The sequence below is a fragment of the Salmo trutta genome, unplaced genomic scaffold (genome assembly GCF_901001165.1).
Source record: "Salmo trutta unplaced genomic scaffold, fSalTru1.1, whole genome shotgun sequence".
NCBI classification, from domain to species: domain Eukaryota; kingdom Metazoa; phylum Chordata; class Actinopteri; order Salmoniformes; family Salmonidae; genus Salmo; species Salmo trutta.
In genome coordinates, this window is record NW_021822838.1 from 40,231 (window position 1) to 62,948 (window position 22,718).

The window sequence follows — 22,718 nt, forward strand, 5'->3', positions numbered from 1 at the left end:
ACACACCCATTCATACCCCCTCCCTCCTCCACTTGGAGGTAATACAGACTATTGCAAATTATCTACGTTTTATGACTGGGTTCTTTCTTGTCCATTGTTTCTAGGAAGTTGCCTTTGAATTGCTTTGACATTAATTTTGTGTGAGGTATTATTGGTTGGGTTACCCCCGTGCTGTGACGTGTGTGTGTTATTATATGGTGTCTTTTCCTCCACTGGCTATCTGGCCAACAGTCTACCCTATAGGCAGTCTCTTCTGCTGATGTCTGGTAGTGGTTCTCTATCTATCCTACTCTTTCCAGTTCAGCAGGTTAATACCTGTCTGGTAGTGGTTCTCTATCTATCCTACTCTTTCCAGTTCAGCAGGTTAATACCTGTCTGGTAGTGGTTCTCTATCTATCCTACTCTTTCCAGTTCAGCAGGTTAATACCCGTCTGGTAGTGGTTCTCTATCTATCCTACTCTTTCCAGTTCAGCAGGGTTAATACCCGTCTGGTAGTGGTTCTCTATCTATCCTACTCTTTCCAGTTCAGCAGGTTAATACCTGTCTGGTAGTGGTTCTCTATCTATCCTACTCTTCCAGTTCAGCAGGTTAATACCTGTCTGGTAGTGGTTCTCTATCTATCCTAGTCTTTCCAGTTCAGCAGGTTAATACCTGTCTGGTAGTGGTTCTCTATCTATCCTACTCTTTCCAGTTCAGCAGGTTAATACCTGTCTGGTAGTGGTTCTCTATCTATCCTACTCTTTCCAGTTCAGCAGGTTAATACCCGTCTGGTAGTGGTTCTCTATCTATCCTACTCTTTCCAGTTCAGCAGGTTAATACCCGTCTGGTAGTGGTTCTCTATCTATCCTACTCTTTCCAGTTCAGCAGGTTAATACCCGTCTGGTAGTGGTTCTCTATCTATCCTACTCTTTCCAGTTCAGCAGGTTAATACCTGTCTGGTAGTGGTTCTCTATCTATCCTACTCTTTCCAGTTCAGCAGGTTAATACCTGTCTGGTAGTGGTTCTCTATCTATCCTAGTCTTTCCAGTTCAGCAGGTTAATACCTGTCTGGTAGTGGTTCTCTATCTATCCTACTCTTTCCAGTTCAGCAGGTTAATACCTGTCTGGTAGTGGTTCTCTATCTATCCTACTCTTTCCAGTTCAGCAGGTTAATACCTGTCTGGTAGTGGTTCTCTATCTATCCTACTCTTTCCAGTTCAGCAGGTTAATACCTGTCTGGTAGTGGTTCTCTATCTATCCTACTCTTTCCAGTTCAGCAGGGTTAATACCTGTATGGCACCCGAACATAAAAACTCTTTATCTTTACCTCTAACAGTACCGCTACAAGCTGATGTCTGTATTGGTACAACATGCCAATGTCATATTCTGTTACGCTGTTTCTGTCTCAAATGGCACCCTAATCCCTATATAGTGCAATACTTTTGACCAGAGCTGTGTGTGTGTGTGTGTTGCAGGGGATGACTGATATCATGCTCTCCATCTATGATACAGTATGATGGGAATGTGTTTGCCAGCAGCATACCACCCTGCATCCCACTGCTGGCTTGATTCTAAGCAGGGTTGGTCACTGGATGGGAGACCAGATGCTGCTGGAAGTGGTGTTGGAGGGCCATTAAGAGGCACTCTTTCCTCTGGTCTAAAAAAATATCCCAATGCCCCAGGGCAGTGATTGGGGACATTGCCCTGTGTAGGGTGCCCTCTTTCGGATGGGATGTTAAACAGGTGTCCTGACTCTCTGTGGTCACTAAAGATCCCTCGGGACTTATCATAAGAGTAGTGGTGTTAACCCTGGTGTCCTGGCTAAATTCTCAATCTTGCCCTCATACCATCATGGTCACCTAATCAAAGCCCCAGCTTCAAATTGGCTGATTCATCCCCCTCCTCTCCCTGTAACTATTCCCCAGGTTGTTGCTGTAGATGAGAATGTGTTCTCAGTCAAGTTACTTGGTTAAATAATAGAAAAAAACGTACCCCTGTATGCAGAACAATTTACCCATGGAGCATGTCGACAACTTATTCCAGGTAACAGACCTAACCACATTTTGAACATGTGCAAACATTTTTAAACCTGTTTTTGCTTTGTCATTAATGGGTATTGTGTGTAGACTGACGGGAAAATAAACAATTTCATCCATTTTAGAATAAGGCTGTAACTTAACAAAATGAGGAAAAGGCAAGGGGTCGGAATACTTTCTGAATCCACTGTGGCCCTTGATTCAATCCTAATGTGCTTGTAGACAATGCTTTTATTTAAAGGCAGAGTTCCTGCGTTAGTGGAGATCACATTCAAGGTAAACACAGCAGATGTCGGCTCAATTGGAAATTACCTTTTAAATGCTTTAGCACGGTTTCTAATTGGATCCAGGCCCCAGGGTTAGATACGTCTACATCCTGTGTTTTCTAATTGGATCCAGGCCCCAGGGTTAGATACGTCTACATCCTGTGGTTTCTAATTGGATCCAGGCCCCAGGGTTAGATACGTCTACATCCTGTGGTTTCTAATTGGATCCAGGCCCCAGGGTTTGATACGTCTACATCCTGTGGTTTCTAATTGGATCCAGGCCCCATGGTTAGATACGTCTACATCCTGTTGTTTCTAATTGGATCCAGTCCCCAGGGTTAGATACGTCTACATCCTGTGTTTTCCACAAAGTGTTTTAACCTGTTGGGGGTAGGGGGCAGTATTGACACGGCCGGATAAAAAACGTACCCGATTTAATCTGGTTACTACTCCTGCCCAGTAACTAGAATATGCATATAATTATTGGCTTTGGATAGAAACACCCTATAGTTTCGAAAAATGTTTGAATGGTGTCTGTGAGTATAACAGAACTCATATGGCAGGCAAAAACCTGAGAAGATTCCTTACAGGAAGTGCCCTCTCTGACAAGATCTTGTTCTTCTTGTCTCTGTTTATTGAAGACTGAGGATCTTTGCTGTAACGTGACACTTCCTACGGCTCCCATAGGCTCTCAGAGCCCGGGAAAAAGCTGAATGATATCGAGGCAGCCCCAGGCTGAAACACATTATCGCTTTTGGCAAGTGGCCGATCAGAGGCCAATGGGCTTAGGCGCGTGCACGAGTCGACCCTGTGCTGTATTTTCTTTCGTCTTTTTACCTAAACGCAGATTCCCGGTCGGACTATTATCGCTTTTTTACGAGAAAAATGGCATAAAAATTGATTTTAAACAGCGTTTGACATGCTTCGAAGTACGGTAATGGAATATTTAGAATTTTTTTGTCACGAAATGCGCCGTGCTCGTCACCCTTCTTTACCCTTTCAGATAGTGTCTTGAACGCATGAACAAAACGCCGCTGTTTGGATATAACTATGGATTATTTGGGACCAAACCAACATTTGTTATTGAAGTAGAAGTCCTGGGAGTGCATTCTGACGAAGAACACCAAAGGTAATCAAACTTTTCTAATAGTAAATCGGAGTTTGGTGAAGGCTAAACTTGCTGGGTGTCTAAATAGCTAGCCCTGTGATCTCTGCCCCCCAAAAGAGACACCCCTACCCTGGAAGGTCGGTCAACAGTTAGGGGTTCAAAAGCCACGCCATTTTGGAGACCATAGCACTTATTCTATATGACATCACTTTCTCAATAAACAATGACGTAATCTATTCTCTAACTACTAGTTGGACAAAATGAGACTGAGGAACCCTACAGGACGATTGAGGATTCCAACAGAGAGGACGACAACAACATAGGGGCGTAAATATATATATTGAAATCATTCTCGAATGAGCGGCCTTTCATGTGCAAAGAATTAGCATTTCAATGAATATAATGATAGACTGTGTAGTGAATCCATTTTGACTTTCCCGCCCCTTTCCTTTGACTATCAAGCTGTCATATCGGCTTAGTCCACTAGGGACTTTTCTATCAGCAATATCTACTGTTTGTTTATGTCATTCTGTGTGATTATTTAGTTAGTTATTAAATAAGCCAATTTGTATATTGCTGATTCATTATGGAAACTAGAGTTCGTGCAGATAACCAAGATGAGACTGAATGAGGTCAAGAATAATTGATGACTGAAATGTAAGATATTTTTTAGATCTGTAAGAGTTATTTCGGAAGAGGGAACTCCTTTAAATAAGCTTCTCCGTGGTGCCCCAGGTTATTACTGAGTCAATTGTTACATAATTTAATTCAGTCACGTAATCAATTAAACGTTAGGTAATGGATTTGATAAAATAGCATGTCATCACATTAATGACAGTCACAGACACTACAGAGTGATAAGAAACGTTGCATCAGAACATTGAGGCAAAATGTTACCATAACTTTGTCATAAAACCAAGAATAAATGTATATGAACATACCAAGTAAACATATTATGTATAATCTTACAGTACTGTAGAATGTAACAGAATAGTACAGGACTGTATACTGTAACATAATAGTACAGGACTGTAACAGAATAGTACAGGACTAACAGAATAGGTACAGGACTGTATAATGTAATAGAATAGGTACAGGACTGTATACTTTAATAGTACAGTACTGTATACTGTAATAGTACTGTATACTGTAGTATTACTGTATACTGTAATAGTACAGTACTGTATATTGCAACAGAATAGTACTGTAGAATGTATCATAATAGTACAGTACTGTAGAATGTATCAGAATATTACTGTATAATGTAACAGAATAGTACAGGACTGTAGAATGTAACAGAATAGTACTGTAGAAAGTAACAGAATTGTACTGTACTGTAGAATAGAAGCATTGTTCCTGTGCGCGAACATCAAGAAAAAATTAAAACATATATTTATAATGTTCTCAGCCTTCTAATAAAATATAACTAACTGTACATTGAGGCTATTTTAGAAATACAAAGCAAAGTTATTCTGTTCAGATTCTGTTCCATGTTACTTAAAAAATGAATGGAAAAAAATAATTAACATATAAATTATTTACAAGGTTCCCCCACTTATTCATCATAGTTTAAAAGGCAAAACTGACCCTAGATCAGCACTCCAACTAAGTGTGAATACAGTAGTCCTGTGGCTCAGTTGGTAGAACATGGTGTTTGGGTTCAATTCCCAATGGGGCCACCGGCATGAAAGATGTATCCACGCATAATAAGTCACTTTGGATAAAAGTGTTTCTAAATGGCATATCATGATATATTATTATAACACTTAGTTGGACTATACAGGTCCAGATATACAAGGTTTCTGTCAAACTTGTTGTGTTTAGCTCTTCTGGGTTCTGGGTTTGTTGTGTTCAGCTCTTCTGGGTTCTGGGTTTGTTGTGTTCAGCTCTTCTGGGTTCTGGGATTGTTGTGTTCAGCTCTTCTGGGTTTGTTGTGTTCAGCTCTTCTGGGTTCTGGGTTTGTTGTGTTCAGCACTTCTGGGTTCTGGGTTTGTTGTGTTCAGCTTTTCTGGGTTCTGGGTTTGTTGACTGTACTGTAGAGAACAGAGGAGTCCTCGTCAGCTGCTTGTGCTGTCGTGGGTCTGAAGAGAGAGAAACAGAAATGAAACAGAATCTGCATCCCCAAAAAACCTACATATACTCTTTATAGTGCATTACGTTGACCAAGGCCTATATATGGCTCTGGTGAAAAGTAGTGCACTAAATAGGGAATAGGGTTCCATTTGGAACACAGTACAGTTCCTCAAAACCACCACTCTCTCATTATATTGTTGGGTTTGTAAGGAAATGCCGCCACTAGGGGTCAACTCTTTCACTTATTAATGACATCATGGTCTTCTCGTCCAATAAGCAGCAGCATATGAATGAGCTGTAATCAAGAATATAGCTTGTTTACAACCAAATCTAAAAACATATGTAACTGGAATGTTATAGGAGGGTCCAGATTTCTTTTGGGCGAATTCACTCTTTTTTTGAGAAACTATCCCCAACCAGCGATTCACTTCCTCATCCTCGTTGTTCAGTAAGTGGGCTCCAAAAACACCCCAAAACATCCTTTTAGAAACTAAAAAGCTCTAAGTAGTCAATAGTGACGCATGTCTTTAGATGTTGTACACATGAAATTGTGTCATTCTAAACTTAATCCGCAACGTTATGTTCCATGTTGTTGAGACTTGAACGATGCCTCTCGTCCGTTCTAGCAGCATGATACACGGAGAATAGTACAGTTGGACGGGGAAACAGCACGAGTCACACAAAATGGAATATAACGTTGTGGATAAAGTTTGGAATGACACAATTTCATGTGTACAACTGTTACATCTAAAATCCTGCATCACTATACTGACAGCTTTCTGTTTCTAAAAGACAGTATTGTGTTTTTGGAGCATTTGCTCATGTTTTTTCAGAGCCTCTACTGCACAACGAGGATGAGGAAGTGAATTTCTGGTTGGGGCAAGTTTCTCTAAAACAAGAGAAATCACAAAAAAGGTGTCTGGACGTTTCTATAACATGGCATTTAGATACAAAATCGACATTTGGTTGTAAAAAAGCCAACTTCTCCTTTAATGTGGTGTATTCACAATGCTCTAGAATTGACTGTTAATGTAATGGCAGAATATGCTCACTGGTTGGCATAACTGGAGCGGTTGAATTTCACAGCATCGTACTGGACATCCTCGTCCTGTTTCTGGGGTTGATGCAGCTGGACGGTGGAGTACAGAGGCCCTTCCTGGATTTTGGAGCCAGAGAAGTGGACACTGGCATAGTGAACGTCATCCTGGTCGACGGTGGCCGCTGTCTGTGCTGCAGTAGGGGTCATGGCCCTGCCTGAGATGTTGTCATACACTGGACTAGAGTCTCCCTGATGGAGAGAGAGAACAGACAATATAAATAGACCTGGAGACTGAGAGCATGAAGAGTGGAAATGTCCCACAAAGCAATAAAAATGCCTTTACATTTACGTCATTTAGCAGACACTCTTATCCAGAGCGACTTACAGTAGTGAATGCATACATTTCATACATTTTTTCCGTACTGATCCCCGGGGAATTGAACCCACAACCCTGGCGTTTGAAACACCATGCTCTACCAACTGAGCCACACGGGACTAACGATAATGATCTTACATCTGTTTGAACAGACTCACCTGTCCGTTGTCTGCTGTGTGTCTTGTGTCAGAGGTGGATTTGGAGGCCTTCTTCCTGTTTTGTCAATGAATGAATGAATGAATGAATATATGAATAAAGTAATGAAGAAAATAAAGTGAAATAATCTTTAAAATCTGCATTTTCACTCACCTGAACCACATGAAGCCCGAGAGACATGAAGCCAGTATGACACCCAGAACAACCACTATGATTCCTACAGCTGCAGCTATAACTGAGGTTTGTTTCTCTAAAAGATAATATAGATGATATGAGTACATGTTATTATGAACTGAAAATGAATATACAGCAATACAGGACATTAATGCAATACTATATAAAGCCTAGTATAGTTATAAACCAAAATGTAATAAGGCAAACTATGAGAAGATTACCTTGAAAAATAATTAGTTATTGAACATGAATTTATATTGAAGTATTGAAGATGTAACTTTACCTGCTACAATGATCATCAGAGCTGTAGAGTTCATAGATCCTCTTCCATTCTGGGCCTCACAGTAATATTCTCCACTGTCCTCAGAGATGATGTTAGTGATGCTGTAACTCTGTCCTGATGCTTTTGGTGAGGTTACATTCTTCTTGTACCAGGTGTATTTGTCCACAGGTGGGTTGGCATCACTGCTGCAGGTCAGAGTCACTGAACTGCCCTCCACTATTTCACCAGAGGGACTGACTGACACTGAGGTGTTCCTTGGACCATCTGATGTCAAATACATTGTATTTATTTATAGCAACATTTGTGTTTACATTTTACGGGTGAGTTTGAAATAGTTTATAAATTATAATAAATTATTAATTCAGAGTAAAAGAAAATCTGAAACAGAATCACTAAAAATAATGATGATATTGTGGTAATACAAATTCAGGGAAATGATGTTAAACACAAAAATATTGATTGATAGATATATTTATGTGGAAAACAATCTATTCTAAATTCAAGTATCAACATTGTCTGTATATCAAACTGGACATTAAAACCCCCAATGTACTAACATGTGACAGTGAGAGTCTCTTCAGCAGAGGGGAGATCCTCATGGCCTTCTACAGCACAGGAGTATCTGCCTGTATCCTCACTGCTGACTGAGAATAGTATATAGACAGGAGAGTAGGTGTTGCTGTTTGGTATAGGCTGTCCATTCTTATACCAACTATAGGCTGTGATGGGGTCCAGTGTACATTTGGTTCTACATGTCAGTGTGACATTCTCCCTCTCTGACACAGATGTAGGATCCATCTCCAACATAACATCTGGAGTAAAAAGAAACAAATCATTATTCTCCTCCTATATATGTCCTCTTATGAAATATTATATTTGAAATATTATATTTGTTTTTCCCTGTTACACAACACTGCAGTGTCTGTATGACTGCCCTTTAATAAGGATATTACGGTCATTAATATGATTTATTTAGTCAGGACAGTCAACTCTGTAATAATTTCCACTGTTTTCCAGGAAGTCCTGGGTTCAATAGAATCAATAAAAACAGATTAAAACTCAACATTCTCATTAGCATGCATACAAAATCACAGCTAAAATCAATTATACACTGAAGCACACACATCATATGCATTAGCAATCATACAAAACCACACTCACATTACAGCTATCTAGATATGTGTCATAGATGTGAGATGAGTGACAGATTACCTGTGACAGTCAGGGAGACAGGTGAGCCAGAAAACTTTCCTCCAGATGTTATGAATCTGAACCTGTACACAGCAGAGTCACTCACTCTCAGGTCTGTGATTCTCTGGGTACAGTTACTCTTCTTATCCCCAAGGTACTCTATATGACCCTCATACCCTGGCACTGAGTTCAGATCTTCAGCATCCTTACCAGACCATTTAGTAAACCAGAAAGCTTTTTTGATCTCATGATAACTGGGATATGTGTAAGAGCAGGATATGTCCACTGTTGACCCCTTCAAGGCACAGATCTTCTGATGGGTGTAAGTCACACTCCAACACTTCTGACCTGAAATACAAGACAATATATCACCTTTATAAAATTATTTAATTACAATATCTACTGTATACACTTATGCTGTTACGTTACCCAGCAAGATAACCTAAAATGTCACCCAAACAAAAGGGGGAATTAAAGACAAAAATGAGACCAGTGGGTTTTTAGGAGGGGTTCTGAAAGACACTCATGGGGGTGTCCATTGAAAATTGACTAGCAACAACAACTGGAACCAAATAGACACGAGTGCTCACCACGAGTAACCACCACAAGTGCCCACCACGAGTGCCCACCACGAGTAACCAGCACGAGCGCCCACCACGAGCGCCCACCACGAGCGCCCACCACGAGCGCCCACCACGAGCGCCCACCACGAGCGCCCACCACGAGCGCCCACCACGAGCGCCCACCACGAGCGCCCACCACGAGCGCCCACCACGAGCGCCCACCACGAGCGCCCACCATGAGTGCCCACCACGAGTGCCCACCACGAGCGCCCACCACGAGCGCCCACCACGAGCGCCCACCACGAGCGCCCACCACGAGCGCCCACCACGAGCGCCCACCACGAGCGCCCACCACGAGCGCCCACCACGAGCGCCCACCATGAGTGCCCACCACGAGTGCCCACCACGAGCGCCCACAACATTTTCCCAAGAAGAGGCAAACAAAATAAAAACCCACATGCCAGCACAGGTGTAACACGTACTGACTAACGAGTGACGCCAATCAGGGCACCCCACCTCCAAATATAAATAGAAAAACAAAATCAACAATGTTTAAATCATATGCTGTGAAAGTAACCAGGAAGTGACTATCCCCTCAGCTTTGTAGTTGTTAAACTTTGGTGCAAAAACGTAATGAAAGGTATCTGGTAAATTCATCCATTGACTGCATTTTCATGAATTTGATTATATATCTTGAAGCCCATTCAACACTGCGTGGCAAAGGATACGGAACTAAAGCAGAAGTGGACGTCACATTCACAACAAATTAAATAATGATTGTCTGACAACCTGAAACAAATGTTGTATGTAAAAGTCCAGACTCACACACTGCAGGAGAGTGGAGATTCTCATGGCCTTTTACAGCACAGGAGTAACTGTCTGCATCACTAAAGGAGTCTGAGTACAGGCTGGATGTGTCCTCCTTTACTTTGTGTCCGTTCTTGTACCAGATGTAGGTGGGGTTGGGGTTGTCAGTCAGAGTACAGGTGGTGCTACAGGTCAGTGTCTTCTTCCCAGCATATGTGGCAGGAGTCACCTTCACCTGCAAGTCTGAATACAGAGTCATTGACAATAACATAATTAAACCAATAGTGTATTATGGATAAAAAAATGTATAATTAAACATCAAATAGAAATCTATGTATAAACATGATCCTGTATGAAAAACATGATCCAGTGTTACCTGTGACAGTCAGAGTTGTTCCAGGGAAGCTGTATCCCCATCTTGATGTCTGTGTGTTAAAGATGAACTTGTACTCAGCTGAGTCCTCCTCTCTCAGATCTGTGATTCTCAGGGTGGAGCGACCGCTCTCCTTCTCTCCAGCATACTCCACACGACCTGCATACACTGGGTCTGTGGTTAAGACCTCAGGGATCGACCTATCCCCCCAGCTGTCACTCTGTTTAGGACTAAACCAGAGTAATGATGTGATGCTATAAAGACTAAAATAAGTACAGGATATGTTCACTGTTGACCCCTTCAAGGCACAGATGGTCCTGTTGGTGTGAGTCACTCTGTTGCAGTCCTGACCCTGGACACCTAAAACATAATGGAATCACATAAGTTCATTATACAGTATTTTCAGTTATTTTCATAAAAGCCAAGCCCTATCAAATTATACAGTGAGACCAAAAGGAATTAGTACAAACATTCTGTATACATTCCATATTAGATTCCCACTCACACACTGCAGGAGAGTGGAGCTCCTCATGGCCTTTTACAGCACAGGAGTAACTGTCTTCATAGTTACTGGAGACTGGGTCTTTGTACTGGGGGGAGGTGCTCTCATCTAGATGTTGTCCGTTCTTGTACCAGATGTAGGTGGTCAGAGTCAGAGTACAGGTGGTGATACAGGTCAGTATCTTATCCTGATGTCCACCAGTCACCTTCACCTGAAGACCTGGAGAAAAAACAATATCACTGTAAATCCCTTTATCACTGACTTATCACTCTAATACAAAGATGGAAGAAATACTATGTTATACAGACTACTGTACATACACACCACAACAATTGTCCAGAACTTATTGGAATTCTAATTCTAATTGAACATCCTGTGTTATACAGACATAAATACAAACCAAGACATTTATCCTGAACTAAATGGAATTCAACAGTTTAACTATATTGAATGTAACTGTACCTGTGACAGACAGAGTGACTCCTGGACTTCCAGAATATTTCCCTCCGGTCTGATCTGTTAATAATCTGAACCTGTATATAGCTGAGTCACTCTCTCTCAGGTCTCTGATTGTCAGGTTGTGATCATTCTTCTTATCCCCATGATACTCCAGACGACCTGCATACTCTGGGTCCTGAACTAGATCTTCAGGTTCTACACCAGTCCCCCATTCAGTGAACCAGAAGGTTGATGTGACTGTATGACCTCTGGGATATGTGTAAGAGCAGGTCAGCTCCACTGATGACCCCTTCAAGGTACAGATACTCTGCGTGGTGTAAGTCACACTCCAGCCATTCTGACCCAGTACCACTGAAACACAGTTAGACAGCACAATGGTATCAGAATTAGGACAAGGTATTTTGGCTCACACTAAGAGTAGGATTTGTCCACACTTTGTTGCCATATTTGAACCCACAGATAATCATCACTCAGTGAGGTGTGAAACATATCTATTTAAAGTGAAGTGGGGATGCCTAACAGAACACAAGCAAATGTAATTTGAACATTCTACACATGTTTTAGACTGACAAACATATCAAGTTATGAATGAGACCATACCTGTCACAGACCAGAGAAATACCACCAACACACTTCCTGCTGTTCTCAAGGCCATTGTTGCATCTCCCACCCTGCAGTCTTAGAAACATAAACAACAAGTCACTCTATAGCAGGTGAATAACTCCACCTGATACATTGAAGTAGAAACTGTAAATGGGGTACAGGGCCTCATTACTGAAAATGAACCAGGCTCATGTTGTGTTGTGTTGTATTGTGCTATATTGTTGTCTATGTGAATACTGTCTGTCTGTAAGTATATTTCACTATGTATGTTATGTGTGTGATGTGTTGCATGTCTGTCTATTTAAGATGACATGTTGTATGATGCAAAAATAATTTCCTAATGGATACAGTAAATGTTTCATCATCAGCAACATCAACAACAACAACGTATTGAACAGATCTGTAGTACTGTAAACACATATTTCTACATTGATTCCTCTGAAGCTGTTTTATTCTCAGAACCCCAAATATAGGAGGATAAAGGTTCAATCCTCTACGGTCCGTCAAGCTGTACAGCAGCCTAAAGACTAACCACCAGGTTCAATGATAACTTATCCCCAAGCTGTGAGGATAAACAGCAGGTGACTCACACACATGCACATGTACACGCACAAACACAGTCTTGTACAACTAACCTTGTGGGGACACAGATTTAATTCCCATTCAAAATCCTATTTTCCCTTAGCCAAACCCTAATCATAACGCTAACCCTAACCTTAACCCTAACCCTAAAACCAATCCTTAACCCATACCCTAACCCTAACCACAAAACCAAACCTTAACCCTAAACTTAACAATAAACCCTTCTGGTTTACACACACACACACACACACACACACACACACACACACACACACACACACACACACACACACACACACACACACACACACACACACACACACACACACACACACACACACACACACACACACACACACACACACACCTCAAATGAGTGTATTCAGCTGTTTAAACCACTATCGTTGCTGACAGGTGTATAACATCGAGCACACAGCCATGCCATCTCCATAGACAAACACTGGCAGTAGAAAGGCCTTACTGAAGACTTGATTTTCAACGTGGCACCGTCATAGGATACCACCTTTCCAACAGCTCAGTTTGACAAATTTCTGTCCTCGTTTGCAACACTCACTACCGAGTTCCAAACTGCCTCTGGAAGCAACGTTCAGCACAAGAACTATTAGTCCTGAGCTTCACGAAATGGATTTCTGCCCTGCTAGAGCAGGTTTACATAGATTTACATATATTACATAGATTACATAGATGACATAGGTTTACATAGCCGAGCAGCCGCACTCAAGACTAAGATCACCATGCCCAATGCCAAGTGGTATAAAGCTTTCAGACATTGGAGCAGTGGAAACGTTTTCTCTGGAGTGATGAATCACAATTCACCATCTGGTAGTTCGATGGACGATTCTGTGTTTGGCCGATGACAGGAAAACTCTACCTGCCCCAATGCATAGTGCCAACTGGAAAGTTTGGTGGAGAAGGAAAAATGGTATTGGGCTGTTTTTCATGGTTTGGGCTAGGCCCCTTAGTTCCATTGAAGGGAAATCATAACGCTACAGCATACAATGACATTCTAGACAATTCTGTGCTTCCAACTTTGTGGCAACAGTTTGGGGAAGGCCATTTCTGGTTTCAGCATGAACATGCCTTACACAAAGCGAGATACAAACAGAAATAGTTTGTCGAGATCGGTGTGGAAGAATTGTACTGGCCTGCACAGAGCCCTGACTTCAACCAAATCGAACACCTTTGGGATGAATTGGAATGCCAACTGCAAGCCAGGCCTAATCGCAGAACATCAATCCCCAACCTCACTAATGCTCTTGTGGCGGAATGGAAGCAAGTCCCCGCAGCAATGTTCCAAAATCTAATGGAAAGCCTTCTCAAAAGAGTGTAGGCTGTTATAGCAGGGACAAACTCAATATTAATGCACATGATTTTTGAATGAGATGTTCGACAAGCAGGTGTCCACATACTTTTGGTCATGTAGTGTAGGTACCCTGCACACACAGACACCATCTGTAGTGAAGGCCCATAAGGCCCATAGAGTCTGTATCGAAGTCTAGAGAGCTGGTTGTTATGGATGTAGAAAAGTTAAAACACACACCCTACACAGTATAGATGTCAACACTACTCCCTATCAGTCTGGTCCTAAAGAACCCTCAGATAAATCCACTGTGTGTCTCTCTCTCTCTCTCACACACACACACACACACACACACACACACACACACACACACACACACACACACACACACACACACACACAGACACCATCTGTAGTGAAGGCCCATAAGGCCCATGGAGTCTGTATCAAAGTCTATAGAGCTGGTTGTTATGGATGTAGAAAAGTTAAAACACACATCCTACACAGTATAGATGTCAACCCTACTCCCTATCAGTCTGGTCCTGAAGGGCCCTCAGCTAAATCCACTGTGTCATTCACACCCACACACAGGCCAGTACACACACACACACACACACACACACTGCAGTGTTACAATGTTTGTTTGCATGTATTTTTTGCTCGGGTTAATCATCTAATCTCTATGTAGATCAACACACCTACACTGAGACACTTTATGAATACTGACCCTGATGTAACAAGCAAAACACAGCTCAAAACATAACAAGATGTAAAATGATACATTACCCTCAAGAATATGACTTATGACTAAAAACAATTAACTAAAAACTATATTTCAAGACATTTTCAAGAGTACTTACAGAGTGACGTGAAGGGGTGAGGTCTTGTACAGTGAGTCAACTGACTGGTAGTGAGTGGCAACTGCTAGTATGTGTCAGTTCTGTGGTTGATACATATTTAAATTAGTCAGGATACAAGTAGCTGATACAGAACTGTCCTTTCTTCCTCTTTAAGACATTAACATGCATGAGGACCAGAAGAGCATGTCAGATAGGGGAGGTTACTGTATTAGAGTGGGCCCTACATTTCTTAAATGGACAAAATGTCCCCCATTTCCACTTTTATTTAAATACAGAACCATGTTAACAATATGTTGACTATTCTATATGGAATGTTTATAATATCTTAGAATGTGTTGCCTTGTCCCTCTGAGTTCCACATGGAACAGGTCAAAGTTCCATTTACATTTGGTCAGATCCATGATGTCATTCATTCTATTCTACAAACACATTCAATGTACACTCCTCATCAGCTGCATCAAAGTGGTACTGAAGGTTCCAGTGTTCTAGACTAGAGTTCTCCCTACTGGCATCTCAACATTACTGCACCATCCTAATAATAATGTCCTCAATAATAATAAAGCCTTAAAAAATACTTTTAAACTGGAAGAACTTGTCTCGATTGGTATTTTTAAATCACTGATGGATGATCTTGAGACTGATTCCCTGACCTGTCAACGTTTTTAATTTGCTGTTTTTGATTTTGTTACACTCTTGTGAATTCTATGGTTTTTACGAGATTACTTGTAGTTTTTCATGTTGTTTGTCTGTAATTTTTGTCATGACTTGGTGCTGCCTATCTTGGCAAGGACTCTCTTGAAAAAGAGATTTAAAATCTTAATGAGCCCTTCCTGGTTAAATAAAGGTTAAATAAAAAAATACAAATAATCTTGGGCTGATATCAACATTACAAACTGGAAATAAATCAGATAAAATGGTGAAACACATCACTGGCTACTTGACAAAGTCAGATTGAAGCACACAAACACTGATGTCTGTAGTAGTACAACATACCACTATCATATTATGTTACACTGTTGACCCTTGTGTACAGTACTGGTAGTAGCATTAGTTAGCAGAGGAATCAGTATCATCATCACCATAGCCTGCTGTATTGACTGCTGCTGTCCATATACTGTATAGTCTAATGTAGCCTGTTATCCATATATAGTCTAATGTAGCCTGTTATCTGTTATCCACTTTAGCTAAGGACGTGAGGGTTTATGTTTCCTCCTGCTCAGTGTGCACCCAGTGCAAGGCTCCTAGACACCTACCCAGAGGTAAGTTACAACCCTTACCCATTCCACAACGGCCGTGGTCGCACTTGTCGGTGGATTTCCTAACCGATTTTTCCACCTTCACAAGGTAACACCACGATCCTGGTCGTTGTGGATCGTTTTTCTAAGTCCTGTCGTCTCCTCCCTTTGCCCGGTCTCCCTACGGCCCTACAGACTGAGGAGGCTCTGTTTACACACGTCTTCCGGCACTACGGGCTGCCTGAGGATATAGTGTCTGATCGGGGCCCCCAGTTTACGTCAAGGGTCTGGAAGGCGTTCATGGAACATCTGGGGGTCTCGGTCAGCCTTACCTCAGGTTTTCACCCTGAGAGTAGGCAGGTGGAGAGACTTAACCAGGATGTGGGTAGGTTTCTGAGGTCTTACTGCCAGGACCGGCCGGGGGAGTGGGTGGCGTTCGTGCCCTGGGCAGAGATGGCCCAGAACTCGCTCCGCCACTCCTCCACTAACCTCTCTCCCTTTCAGTGTGTGTTGGGGTATCTGCCTGTTCTGGCCCCTTGGAATCAGAGTCAGACCGAGGCTCTTGCGGTGGACGACTGGTTCCGGCACGCGGAGGAAACCTGAGACACCGCTCACGTCCACCTTCCGTGCGCCGTACGGCACCAGAAAGTTGCCGCAGACCGTCACCGCAGTGAGGCCCCGGTGTTCACACCGGGGAACAGAGTCTGGCTCTCAACTCAAAACCTGACCCTCCGCCTGCCCTGCCGGAAGCTGTGTCCACGGTTTGTGGGGCCGTTTAAGAGGGTGTGAACAATGCTGAATGGGTGTAGACAAAAAAGAGCTCTCCAGTAGGTGTACCAAAACATTCAAAAGCCATTTTCTCAAAAGTGAGGTTACAAGTTTATCAACTTTCAAAGCAGAATACTTTCCCATTGTTCCTCAACTGCAGTGTATGATATGCCATTTTCTAGCTCCGAGTTTGCACTTTTATCCAATGTAAAAAACACAATTTCAAGACCGAATTGAGCCAGTCGATTTCTACATTGATTGTTTTGAAGCTGTTTTATTCTCAGAAACCCAGAAACAACTAACCATGACGCAGAGTTAACATACACAAACTCAAAACTAATTTCCCACAAACCCATGTGGGACAAACACCAACTTAAATATGACCTCCAATTAGAGACAATGACGACCAGTTGCCTCTAATTGGAGATCATCCCAAACAAAGCCAACCTAGAAATACAAAACTAGAACATAAACATAGAAATACAAAACATAGAAAAACACCCCCTGTCACGCACTGACCTAATCTACCATAGAAATAACCTCTTACTATGGTCAGGACGTGACACTCATATTGTATGTCCAGTGTTCTGTCTGTGTCAGAGGACTACAAAAGTACCAACCAACACCCTCATTCTATCCAAGCCTCCGGTTCCCTTTTAAAGTAGGGATACACAGTGGTCAGGGTGGTCAGGGTTGCAATGGTTTCATGTCTCTTCCTCTCTGGTCAGGCTTGAGTTTGGAAAGAGAGAGAGAGAGAGTGAGAGAGAGAGGAGGGGATTTAGGGTTAGGGAGAGAGAGAGAGAGAGAGAGAGAGAGAGAGAGAGAGAGAGAGAGAGAGAGAGAGAGAGAGAGAGAGAGAGAGAGAGAGAGAGAGAGAGAGAGAGAGAGGAGAGAGAGAGAGAGAGAGAGAGAGAGAGAGGTCACCATAAAGAATGACAGAGGACTCTTCTTTGTATCTGTCCAATTTTTGCTTCAGTGAGCTCTCACGGGCAGTTTGAACTAAGCAGTGCCATTGAGGCCATCTCCATTTTGAAGTAGTCCATTTTCTTCTTCTACTACTTCTATGAGTTGGTAAACAAACTGAAATGGTGCATATTGCCACCTGGAGCGTGTTGTTTGAACAGGTATAAAGCCAAGGTAAGCGATTTACTGCCACCTGCAGTCATGGAATGTTTGCTCATGAGTATAATGAATTAACTGATCCCTCCTGATGATCCGGATGGAATTATGTGATCCTTCCTTAACACATTGGAAGTCCCAATTGAAATTGGAAGTCCTCAATGGTGCTGCCCATGCTAAAATTGACTTTTTGGGAACTAGAGTCCTCTATCTATCTCTATGGAGGACATATGAAAACACTTTCACCCGCATGCCTGTGCTCCCGCCTGCTCAATCCAGCATTTGTCTGTCATTTTTCTGTATCAAAAAGTATCATATGAGTTGATTGGTAAAACTTCAGAATAACTCATAATTATCCCATTATAAATGCTTATATATGTTTAGAAATGGAAGTTGATGTTTTGACAGACAGACAGATGTCCTTACCATGTGGAGGTGTACAGGGAGGCTAAGGAAGTGTTGAGGCCTATAGGGTTGGTCCTCTGAGGAGAAGAAGGGGTTCTCTGCATCAAGCGGTTTGGGTATCTGATCACCAGCCTGGTGTTCTCCAGCTCCACCCTTTGGACAGCAGGACAAACAGCAGTAACAGCCAAATACTTAGAATGGAACCAATAGTATAGTCCCAAAAGTACAATGAACCAAAATAATTATCCCAAAAGTACAATGAAACCAATAGATTAGTCCCAAAAGTACAAGAAAAGGTTCAGTCATTATTTGTAAAACCAGAGAGTCATTTGAATTTACTATCTTTGGTGAAACATTGTAGCTAAACATCAAAATAATCAATGTTAGATGTACAGTATGTATTTCTATATTGTTGTAGTATTTTTGGGTAAATCATAAATCAAACTCCTCTATATTCAATGGTTATGCGACCTGGCAGTGTGGTGCCAGGACAAAAACCTCTCCCTCAATGTGAGCAAGACAAAGGAGCTGATCGTGGACTACAGGAAAAGGCGAGCCAAACAGGCCCCCATTAACATCAATGGGGCTGTACTGGAGAGGGTCGAGAGTTTCACATTCCTTGGTGTCCACATCACCAACAAACTATCATGGTCCAAACATACCAAGACAGTCGTGAAGAGGGCACGACAAAACCTTTTCCCCCTCAGGAGACCGAAAAGATTTGGCATGGGCCCACAGATCCTCAAAAGGTTCAACAGCTGCACCATCGAGAGCATCCTGACCGGTTTCATCACCGCCTAGTATGGCAACTGCTCAGGATCTGACCGTAAGGTGCTACAGAGGGTAGTGAGAACAGCCCAGCACATCACTGGGGCCAAGCTTCCTGCCATCCAGGACCTATATAATAGGCGGTGTTAGAGGAAAGCCCATAAAATTGACAGAGACTCCAGTTGTAGACTGTTTTCTCTGCTACCGAACGGGAAGCGGTACCGGAGTGCCAAGTCTAGGACCAAAAGCCTCCTCAACAGCTTCTAACCCCAAGCCATTAGACTGCTGAACAATTCATAAAAATCACCACAGGACAATTTACATTGACACCCCCCCTCTTGTACATGCATCATCACTTCGCCCCCACCTACATGTACAGTGTATGTAGCATTGTTATTGTTATTCTTATTGTGTTATTTTTTATTATGACTTTTTGCTTTAGTCTACTTGGTAAGTAAGCATTTCATGGTAAAGTCTACCCTTGTTGTATTCGGCGCATGTGGCAAATAAAGTGATTTTTAGTGGGGTTTGGTAGCGCAGCATGTCTATACTATGCCCCCTGTGGTGGGGTCTGGTAGTGCATCCTGTCTATATTATGTCCCTGTGGTGGGGTCTGGTAGTGCAGCCTGTCTATACTATGTCCCTGTGGTAGGGTCTGGTAATGTAGCCTGTCTATACTATGTCCCTGTGGTAGGATTTGGTAGTGCAGCCTGTCTATACTATGTCCCTGTGGTGGGGGCTGGTAAAGCAGCCTGTCTTTACTATGTCCCTGTGGTAGGGTCTGGTAGTACAGCCTGGTAATGCAGCCTGTAAAATAGTTCAGCCATCCTGTATTACAGTTACGTTAACTGTGAGGGCTGTTTATCTGACAGAATAGTTACAGTAGACCACTTATTGGCCAGCTCATTCTCCTCTAGACCACTTTTTGGCCAGCTCATCCTCCTCTAGATCACTTATTGGCCAGCTCACCCTCCTCTAGACCACTTATTGGCCAGCTCATCCTCCTCTAGATCACTTATTGGCCAGCTCATCCTCCTCTAGATAACTTATTGGACAGCTCACCCTCCTCTAGACCACTTATTGGCCAGCTCATCCTCCTCTAGACCACTTTTTGGCCAGCTCATCCTCCTCTAGACCACTTATTGGCCAGCTCATCCTCCTCTAGACCACTTTTTGGCCAGCTCATCCTCCTCTAGATAACTTATTGGACAGCTCACCCTCCTCTAGACCACTTATTGGCCAGCTCATCCTCCTCAGGAGTATGACATCATATTCTATTAGGAAATAGCAAGCATTTTTGAAACAGTCTGTTTTAGGTGAGTTTTAAAAAAATAGTTTGGCCGCAAATACAAGTATCTGATGAGTCAACAAAATTATTTGGGTGAGTTAACAGAATATTAACTTTTAAAAGTGAGAATTTCACTGGACAGTTACTTTAAGAACCTGCCATTCTACTGTTAAATGCTTCTCTCCAATTTCTTCTAACCCGTTATGCATTTGTCCCTTCTTGCCTCCCGTCCAGGATGAGAACATCATCTGTTCGACAACGTTATTTAGTGAAACTACCTGTGGGCGTGGCCTAACAGTGCACAAAGAAAGGGTTGAGAATAAGGTCAATGTGCAAAAAAAGACATGAGAGATTGCTGCTAAAGAAACACAGTGTTGTAGACAAGACAAAAACATCAACACAGGAGATAGAAAGTATGTTTTCCATGCAATGAGTTTAGCTTTTTTGTATACATGAATTCTGCTGGAAGATTTAGCATAGATGCTAGCCGCTAGCCTTTGATCATGACTCTCAGTTCTATTTCATTACATATAAGAATCATTAGACGAAGGCGTGTTTTGTAGGGGGAAGTTTTGTTAAGATCCCCGACGCTTGGTCTGTACATTAACACGCATCGCTTACAGTATGGTTTTGGAAGAAGAAAGACCTTGTCTTTCATATCAGCAAGAAATCATTTTCAAAAAACAAAAGGTTAAATTGACACACGTTTTGAGAGGGTTAGGGTTAGTGTTCCCACAAGGCCATATCTCCATGTTACAGCGCTTGTTTATGAAAAATGGATGGAAGATATGCAGAGACCACCTGTGCTAAATAGCTATCTAGAATGCGCCGAACACCTGTGTGTAAGCGTAACTCAGGAAGTGTAGCTTCGTCGGATGGAAGCACCCATAGCTGTATGGATATGTTTTAAAACTGCTGCAGTAAGTGTATATTTTTATTTGAAGGATTCTGTCTCGCTTACGAAAGATAAGGGCCATATGTTTCGATAGCCATATCGCAATGATTATTGACGATTCTAAGCGTTAAACCACAGCGTCAGGATTGTAGTTCACATGAGGCAGTCGTGGGCGAATCTAATGGCTGTTAACTGTAGGGAGAAGGCAGAATGTCGCCTAGAGTTTTCGAGAACTAGCCTCTAGCTAGCCTAGTGTTTGCTGGCTTATTAACTGTAACTAGCTAACGTTAGCTTCTCTTGCGTTTTTGTTAAGCCTACCAACTACGCGGGCTAGCTATTTACCATCTACGGAATTTACTTTCCCATGCAATCTGGAGATTAGCTAGCAAGCTACCTAGTTTTCTTACCTTGACTAGCTAGCTACCTAATGCTGTCAAATAGCTATGCTATAATGGCTACTCGCTAGCTAACTAGCTAGCTAAAGTTAGATGACCTCAATGGTCTAATCTTCCCGGAACCTTGTTCTCAGGGTATCGGTACCCCGATGGTATTAAGTAAGACACACCTAGCATTTTAACCTTAGTTAGCTAGCTATATACTTATGTCAACACACTATGAGTAACGTTAGTTCCTTTTGAATGTAGCTAAACACCAGCTAACTTATTAGTGTTAGTAAGCACTATTATTGCAAACTGGATAACACATCAATTAGCTAAGTCATGATGATGACAACTAGTATAGGGTAATGTAAATTGTCATAGCTACATTATTCTTCTTTAAAGTGGACTAAAGGAGAAGCTCATCTTTGATTTCTAGGTATGTTGTGCATTCACGGGTAGGTAATTAGAGCCTATGTAATCTCTAGACACCCAGCGCTTCAGTCCAAAAGAGATTACAACCTTGTGATAGTTATTACAGAATCAGATGCAGCTGAGAAGAAAACACTACATTTGGGGCCCTGACTGGCGCAGTGGTCTAAGGCACTGCACCTCAGTGCTAGAGGCACAGACCCTGGTTCGATTCTAGGCTGTACACAACCAGCAGTGTTTGGGAGTCCCATAGGGCGGCGCACAATTGGCCCAGCGTCGTCCAGGTTAGGGTTTGGCCGTGGTAGGCTGTCATTGTAAATAATAATTTGTCCTTAACCTTAAATGAAGGTTAAATAAAATTAAAATAAAATAAATTATTGAATTTAGTGAAAATATTTTGAAACAAGCATGGTAACAACCATTCATTGTTACATCTCTGTAATTACAAACTGCAATTACCACCAGTTACATGTTGTTATTACTGTGTAACTATGAGTTATTACAATGAACTACAATGCTTGTTACAGTGTAATTACATTTCTTCTCCCCTTCAGTCACTGATTTATTTGACTAATGTAACCTCCATTATGTTAGAGTTAGAGAAGATGGGAGAGAAGACTGAAAGGCAGGTATCTTACATCACAGTCAGGACAGGAAGGAAGAAGATATGACTGTCTTGT

The 22,718-nt window shown here is 42.1% G+C and overlaps 1 protein-coding gene and 2 long non-coding RNA genes across 5 annotated transcripts in view; all 3 read right to left on the bottom strand.

The window, feature by feature from the left end:
• Nucleotides 1-5,219: 5,219 nt before the first annotated feature.
• The window catches only part of LOC115185207 (sialoadhesin-like), a 49,302-nt gene continuing 31,803 nt past the window's right edge, over nucleotides 5,220-22,718 (bottom strand). For 2 of the 3 annotated variants that reach the window (XM_029745716.1, XM_029745724.1), the window contains 3 exons: nucleotides 7,036-7,090; nucleotides 6,515-6,750; nucleotides 5,220-5,470 (listed from right to left, as the gene is read on the bottom strand). In XM_029745716.1, coding sequence (XP_029601576.1) covers nucleotides 5,389-5,470; nucleotides 6,515-6,750; nucleotides 7,036-7,090 — 373 coding nt within the window. In that variant the 3' untranslated portion in view covers nucleotides 5,220-5,388. Of the gene's footprint in view, nucleotides 5,471-6,514; nucleotides 6,751-7,035; nucleotides 7,091-7,186; nucleotides 7,284-7,490; nucleotides 7,755-8,047; nucleotides 8,303-8,702; nucleotides 9,030-10,069; nucleotides 10,295-10,427; nucleotides 10,785-22,718 lie in introns of all 3 variants that reach the window. The other variant, XM_029745722.1, reaches the window with a different exon arrangement.
• Nucleotides 11,698-14,837, bottom strand: LOC115185208 (uncharacterized). The gene is made up of 3 exons (XR_003874914.1): nucleotides 14,752-14,837; nucleotides 11,986-12,063; nucleotides 11,698-11,736 (listed from the first exon to the last, which is right to left on the bottom strand). It is a non-coding gene; the product is annotated as an uncharacterized LOC115185208 (long non-coding RNA).
• On the bottom strand, nucleotides 17,063-21,949 carry LOC115185209 (uncharacterized). The gene is made up of 4 exons (XR_003874915.1): nucleotides 21,637-21,949; nucleotides 20,533-20,625; nucleotides 18,300-18,431; nucleotides 17,063-17,483 (listed from the first exon to the last, which is right to left on the bottom strand). It is a non-coding gene; the product is annotated as an uncharacterized LOC115185209 (long non-coding RNA).